The sequence below is a fragment of the Alligator sinensis genome, unplaced genomic scaffold (genome assembly GCF_000455745.1).
Source record: "Alligator sinensis unplaced genomic scaffold, ASM45574v1 scaffold544_1, whole genome shotgun sequence".
Lineage (NCBI taxonomy): Eukaryota > Metazoa > Chordata > Crocodylia > Alligatoridae > Alligator > Alligator sinensis.
The window spans coordinates 935,135-942,792 of record NW_005841937.1 but is presented as its reverse complement, the minus strand read 5'-3'; the positions used below and the strand labels follow the sequence as shown (position 1 = coordinate 942,792).

General features: G+C 44.9%; 1 protein-coding gene across 5 annotated transcripts in view; it reads left to right on the top strand.

Moving 5' to 3' along the window:
- Positions 1 to 7,658, top strand: part of PDE5A (phosphodiesterase 5A) — a 103,503-nt gene that overhangs the window by 4,220 nt on the left and 91,625 nt on the right. For 2 of the 5 annotated variants that reach the window (XM_025199143.1, XM_006019729.3), the window contains exon 1: positions 3,177 to 3,253. The exons of 1 other annotated variant lie outside the window; for it this stretch is intronic. In XM_025199143.1, the coding sequence (XP_025054928.1) occupies positions 3,228 to 3,253 (26 nt within the window). In that variant the 5' untranslated portion in view covers positions 3,177 to 3,227. 2 more of the 5 variants (XM_025199142.1, XM_025199145.1) reach the window with 2 other exon arrangements.

Here is a 7,658-nt window from a genome sequence, read left to right as displayed (position 1 = left end):
CTGCTGATATCTATCACTGTGTATTGGCATAAGATCTCAGAAATGCTAAAACTCAGAACCTAGAAAGTTACGAATTGAACTATATCAAGCTTCCTGTGGTGGACAGGGGTGGGGGAGAACCTTGCAACAGAAGGTGGTCTGAACCTTGAGATGCGGTATTTCCTAACAACACTGTGAAATTTGGGGCCCGGGGGAGGGGGGGGTAGTCTCTAAAGTGAGAGACCATAGGAACTGCAAGTGCCTCTGAAAACAAGGCTTTTTTTTTTTTAATTCAAGTACCTAAAAAGGATTTCAAACCTCTGCTGTGGGTACCCCAGATTGAAAATCTGGGTGTTGGTGCCCTAATCATAGCATGAGAGAGAAGATGGGCTGGAAGGGACCTCCAGAGGTCATCTGTCCGGTGGTTCTCGACTTTATTGTACCAGGACCCATTTGTAAACATCAATGGCCAGTCCCGACCCAGTGCCCCTCACTCCTGACACACTGCCCTCTGCCCCCAGCCCCCAGTATGTGGGGCAGGGGGTGGGTATGTGCAGGGCTTGGGGGGCTCCCAAGCAACCCTGTGCAGACTAGAACTCTGCCAGCTTGCAAAGGAAAAGCTACAGTTTCCCACATTTTTCTCCTTTAAAGGAGAATCCATTTTTAGAGTTTGTTCACAATCCTTTCATATACTCCTGAGACCCACTTTTGGGTCGTGACCCATGGGCTGAGAAATGCTGATCTAGTCCAGCGTTTCTCAACCAGCGTGCTGTGGCACAATGGTGCACCATCAGAAATGAACAGGTCTGCCGTGGAATTTTGGGGGGAAAAAAATCACACATTAGAAAAATAAATGAATAAATGAAATGTATCTTTTATATAAATTAGTTTTGTGGACAGAACTGTATATTGTGTATTAATGTTGTGCTATGGACAGAACTGTGTATTAGTGTATTATGCTGTGCTTCCTTTCTGGTGTATGGATGTGAGATGGTATGTCATGCTACACTCTAATGACTTTGTATGTGGTTAAAAAAAAAGAAATCGTGGGGGGTTGTGCGCTACAGAAAAAAAATATTAATGTAAGTGTGCCTTGGGCTGGAAAAGGTTAGGAAACATCGATCTAGTCCAGGATCAGCCCTCTCCAAACCATCCCATTCAAACCATAATTTACAACTCTTTAGTAAGACTGCCCTCAACCCTGCCCCAGCACAGACCTAACACCCTGACCACCACAGGTTCCTGTGTTGATCCTCCAACAGCGAGGTTCTCTACCTTGAGCCTTTCCACCTTGGAGAACACATAACACCAGCAGAGTCTCCCTATGCCTGACAAAGGGTGTTTGTGTCTGAAAGCTTGCAAAGAACTTTTTTCCCAACCTTTCAGTTATCTAATAAAAGATATCACATTTCGCCAAAGAACCTTGCCTGCCTATGCCCGTTGCTACAACCAACAACCCTCCAACAGTGAGTAGGTAGTTTATTTTCTGCCTATGGGGACTTTTTACCATCTTTAATTTTCCCTGAGCCTGAGGAAGGGTGTGTGCGCCTGAAAGCTTGAAAAAAAAGATTTTTTTTTTTTGCAATTTCTTAGTTGGTCTAATAAAAGGTATCTTTTTTTGTTTGTTTTGCAAAAATATTTATTTCTGTATACAGGTTTCCCTTGCTTTATGCAGGTTCTGTATGTGCGAATTTGCTGTTATGCGATGACCCTTTTTATACCAAAACTTTGTTATATGCAAGGTAAATTCACTCTTAGCGATCGGTGTGGTGGAAACCTGCAGTCAACTGCTTTGTGCGGTGCATTGTGGGAGTGACACGCAGCACACCAAAATATAGTTTCCTGTGTGAGTCTGTGCTCCTTGCTCGTTGTCTTATGACACGTGTTTCTGTAGTTGCCATCCCCATTACGATAGTGCCCTGTGCTTATGTGTACTGTCTGCTGTTGGCGAGTACCAAAATAGTCTTGTAAAAGTGGTAGAAATGGGTCTGAGGGTCAGTACAGTCAAGGTCTTGGAACAGATCCCTATTTGTTACATTGTAAAGTGGGTTCCCTTTATGCGAATTTGAGTGATACACCGTTTTCCAGGAACACATATACAGCATAAAGCGAGGGAAACCTGTATATAAATAAATATATGTATGTAACTCCATCTCCAGCACTCTGCCAAGTGGCCCCTGTGGTTCACTTGTCAGCTCAAAGCACGCTAAAAACCCGTTATACAGTTCGCAACGTGCAACCGCGTGCCCATCTCCATACCTGTATCCCCACCCACTGCCCTCCTCAGAGGGTCTACTCCTGAAAAAGTCTATGCCAGACCCCTCTCCACCAGATGAGGTCTGCCGTTTCTTTCCCATTGTCCTCTTCTGTCTTCCTGTCACACCAGCTCCTATCATCTCTGAACTAAGAGCTCTAGAGTTTTGAATTTGTCCAGGGCTGGCCAGTCCTATTCTGCAAAACCTGTGGATGCAGGGGACCCCGCAGCCAAGGGGCCCCCTGCATCCAGCCACTTTCACCCCCTCCCTCCCGCTACTGCAGCCAGCTTCTTTAGCTGCTTGCCACCCCCCCTCCAGTGCCCTGCCCCTCCACCGTCCTGCTGCCGGCTTCTTTGCATCGAGCAGCCCCAAAACTATTTCTTGCAGGGGACCCCCCAAAATCGTGGGCCAATCTTGCCTTTGTCCAACAGTGAGGCACTCTGCAAGGGAGCTCGGCCCTGCCACCTTTCTAGGTGAATCATGCCACTCCTTGAAGAGGGGCAAAAGAAAAGCCCAGCTACCAGGCTCCGGGTGGCCTTCTGCAGCAGCAGCCCTCTCCTTGGGGACCCACTGGGGCACCTGAGCACTTCCCGGCTACCCCCTTCCCAAGGCAGCCCAAACCGCCGCCTCCTTTTCCCCTTCCTCTCCTGTGGGGAAATGAAGGCGGAGGCCAGGAGCAGCGCACCCCGCGGGCGCCTCAGGGGCAGGAGGTCACCCAGGCCGGGCGGAGGCCGGGCGGGCGAAGGCCGGGAGGGAAGGGGCCAGGCAGCGGCGGGGGCCTGGCGAGCACCTGGGAGCAGGGGGTGGCGCCGGGCGGGGCGGGAGGAGGCTCCTGCGGGCGCCGCTGCTCGGGGCTGGGCGGGGGGGCGGGGGGGGTGTGGGGGAGCAGCCGCCGCCGCTAGGGGGCAGCCCCAAGCCGGGAAGTTTGGCTTTGAACTTGAGGGCTGCCTGCTGCACCCCCCGCAGTGCTGGGAGCGGCGCGCGGGGCTGGCCATGCTGCCCTTCGGGGACAGGACCAGGTATCTGGCGCGGGCGGGAGAGGGGATGCGCTGGGGCCCGGGAAGAATTGCCCCCTCTCCTCCGCCCCGCTCCTCCCTTGCCCCCCGCTCTGCTCCTCTGCCCCCAGAGCCAGCCTCAAGCCTCCCCCTGGCACCCCAAGCGGGGGCATGGACAGCGCGGGGCCAGGGTAAGCTGGTGCTGGGAGAAAAGCAGCCCTTAGATTGCTCCTTCAGCCACTTCGGAAACGGGGGGTCGGCCAGGAAGGCTGCATTCATAGTAACCCTGGTGCTGGGCTGGTTTCCCTCCGCCACCAGAGAGGCTTGGTGGGCCTCCTGGACGGCTCCCTTTGGGGAAGGGCAGCTGCAGGCAGAATCCAGTTTGGTGCCATTCCCATGGCTAAGTGAAAGGTCCCTGCATTGGAGAGGAGGTGGCCAGAAAAACAGCTCTGGACTGGCGGGGCTTGCCTGGCAGCCGCCCGATGATGCTTTTTATAACAGTGGGAGCATCGCATTGTTTTTCAGGAATGTCCCTCTGACCCGAGCAGAGTTTTTCCTCTTTGGAACTTACTTTTTCCATGGCAGATTGTCCAGGACAGGCAGTCCTGTCTGTTAGTGGTGGTGGAAGAGGCACCTTTTACAAACCATTTGCTAGTCTGCCTGGTTCTTTTCTTCCTATTACGCTTAATAAAGCTGAGCAGTTGGAGAGAAGCAGCACGTTTTGTTAGCTGTTTGGCATTCTGCATTGTGCCACTGTTTTGGATTCCTGGCTCGAGCGAGAGCGCTACGCTGTTCGTTCCACGTTGTGCTTTGTGTTCGTTTTTTAAAAAGTGCACAATTTGTGCTACGGTAATAGTTACCTTGAACGAAAATGCTTGCAGTTTCCACAGTAGGGTTTCCGTTGCTTAACTTTTTACTTGGTCTTCCTTTGACGTTGTTTTTAACCGTTGCTCTAAAAGTCTAACTTAGTACTGCAGTGGTTTGGGTTTATTTCTTTAGGAACATAAGCAGATCTTTAGAGCAATAAACCAAGAAAAAAAAAAAAAGAGAATTAACCAGGTCAGCCAAAGGACCTTCTCTTTAACGCTGCAAATATGAATACAAATGTGCAAAATGGAATTCAGCTGCACCATTTGTTACAGAGTAATGTGATACACTGGGGCTGGGAAGGAATACTAAGGTCATGATCCAAAGCCTACTGAAGTGTCTGTACGCTGACTGCAACGGGCTTTAGATCAGGGTCTAATTTAGCAACCGTGTGTCGCAACATAAAAATTGATTATATGTGATGTTCCTCGCCCGGTTAAACATTCATCCTGCAAGCCCCGCTCCCTGAGTAGCCTTTTTGACTGTGCCCACATGAGTAAGGATTTGTATACATTGTCTCTCATAAACAAAAAGATTAATTTGGGTGGCTTTATCTGAAAGGATTATGTTTATAAATGAGAGTAACAGTTCCATACCTCCGCTCTAAATTATAAGGGATGTTTTTGCCTTGCTTCCTTTTGCATAAATCACTTTGACATGGATGTGTTTCTCTGTGGCTTCAGAAATAAGCACACCTCCTGAAAGGCAGGACTTGAAGAGAAAAGATGTGTGTTTGTTTATTCACAGTTGGTTCTACTTAATACAACTATATTCATAAACCAGAAATTTCATAAGTTCCATTTGGAACCTTTGACATTAGATATTGTGGACCCATGTGAGTATGGGCTAAAGGTCTAGGTCACCGGTGTGCTAAATTTGTTCTTTGTTTCCAAGCAGAAAGAAAATGTGAAAGTTGGTTTTATGGCAACAGTTTAAACTTTATTATCAGTCATCATTACAAGTCAAGGTCTGATCCTGCAGGATGCTGTATACCTTTCTGTGGAGATTTTCAGGAGGAATTCCAAGTTGTGCATCATTAGGCTGCTTTATTGCTTTGAGTCCAGGATGATTCAGTGGACTGATGAATTCTGCGTGTAGGTTTAACTGTGTGTTACGTTTCATTTTCTACCAAATACAGTGAAAGTGTGCAGCCTAGGCCCTGTAGTGTAAATACTTATAAGCAGCTCTAACTTGCATAGACAGTCTAAGTACGTATGAATAAAGACTACTTACCTGAGTAATGCCTTACAGTATCAGGCTGCTACATTTTATAACTTTGTTTTGTTCTGGGCAGACTAACGATATGCAAGAAGCATAGAAATAGATATTAAATTTGAATTTTTATGATTGCTTTGATCAAAGTGCAGAGTAATGGGGATACTTCTTCCTAGCAAACTTAATTAAATTATAACAGGGATGAGTTCAGTGTAGGCTACGTAAGCTATTTACAGTATTTTTAGGGTATGCACCTCTTAGGCAGTTTGTTCCTAGTTCTCATTAAGTTGCCCCTTTTTTCCCCAGCTTCCTTTGTGATTGAAAATTTTAGAATTGTATATCTAAATAGAAACGACTTCACAGAAAATGGAGAGAAGGGTTTTTTTCAAAGTAAAACTAATTCTTCTAAATGCATACTGCATCTGAGTTGCTTTTAGATTGTAGCTTGTATTAACCTCATATTATGGTTGTACCTTTTTTGTAATTGATGTTAAAATTATAATCCTTACTATTGGACTAGTATAGCAGTATAACTTGCAGTCCTTACACCCATAAACTTGTAGTGAATTAGGCCTGAATCTGATTTCCGTAGCCTCTTACTAAAGTTTTACCAAATACAAAAAAGGTAAATAAAAAAAGTACAAGTGACTTTTTATATTTGATAAAACCTTTATCCAGTTGTTGTCATATCAAACTCCACATTAACTTCCCAGTTGAAGATACCAGAATACACTATTCCTGGTTTTCCTTATTGTCCCCCTCTTTTTTTTTTTTATAAAGTACAAAAACGGCTTTCTTTTAATGTCCTTTGCAATGCACTACAGGTGCTGTTGAAAGGAAAAAATCTGCTCTTGGTTGCAGGCAGTTTTAGGGCTGGCTTCCTAAATGCATGGCATGATAGATGAAAATGATTAAACTAAGCCTTGCGTTTTCTTAATGAAAATAAGGCTATTTGCTGTAAATACTTCTTGGCTTATTAAGTGTAGTTGGAAAACATTTACAAGTGATTTGCTCCTTTGCCGAGGATTCTGGGGGTGATGTTCACCAGAAAAAGACACCCTGATTCGAATTCAGTGATTGCATGGCTTGAATATATCAGTGATATTTGTTCCTTTGCAAAAGGGCAGGTACAACTTATTTCCCTTTTTATTGGTTCCAAGAAGTCCGTTTGGGGCATACTAGCTGTGATATTAGGTTTCTCAGTTAAGTGGCCTTCAGATTTACATGTTTAGAGGGATATACAACAAGCTCTTTCATCCCCAGCCATCCATTTGGTGTTTAGCTTTTAAGCTTATGCTTAGTAAGTTTATTTTTTGTGTTATCTCATGGTTTTGTGTTGTAATGTGTTTGCTTAATTTGTTTCCACTTAAGAAAAAGGTTATGCGTTTTTGAACAAGTGGAAAGAAGTTCAGACTAATGCACATATTCTGAACTGTTAAAAATACTGTAGTGAAAGTTTGTTTAGGAGAGTTATTTTTGAATAGCCAAAGTAGGAACATATTTTTAAATCTCTAAAAATATTAATCTTAAAAATATGTAACAGTTTTACTTTAGTGAGCCAAATCCATTGGTGGTGTAGCCTTTTTGACTTAAACGAAGTTATGTCATGCTGACTCCACTGTGTTTTCTCCCATTTGCACCTTTGGTTCATGTTATATATATGTATAGAGCTTTGCCAGAGGGAGAAGTGCAGGTAGGAGAATTGCGTGATAGGGCTTCTTAGGAAGGATTTTGAAATGTGGCTTTATTTATTTATTTATTTTGTAAAGTCAGTTACCTTAAAAACCCTTTCCTCACTTGTAAGTAGCTTTCACTTCCTTTAGCCCTTTTCAGGAAGCTCACATCCTTGAAGAGATGTCTATAGTGTGTATTAACATCATTCCAATATACCTTTTTAAGGCACCAACCCAGGAAATGCTGGATGCGTGGTGAGGAAAATTATTCACGAGTAAAATTACACCGTGCCTAAATATTTTCAGACTATGCACACAAATAAATGTAGGCAGGTTGCAGAAAAGGGTGGTTTTGGGGGCGGGGTTTAAAGAAGAAAAACAATGTACTAATACACCTTGAAAAAACTATCACTTATTCAGGAAAGTTTGGAGCCTTTAGAGCAACTATTAATTCTTTTATTCTCAGCTGACCACAATCTGGCCTCCTCTATCACACAGAACTGTCAGTAGGAGTTCTGCCCAGGAATCAAGTGTAGACTAGTTTCCAGTTAGTACAGAGCTGCCACATGAGAGTGCTTTTGCTGCCTCCTGTATAACGCAGATGTTAAAGAAACACAAAGGCATGCACAGTGTTAATTGAAATTGCATTTTGCAGTCCTTGGAGGACCTGGGAG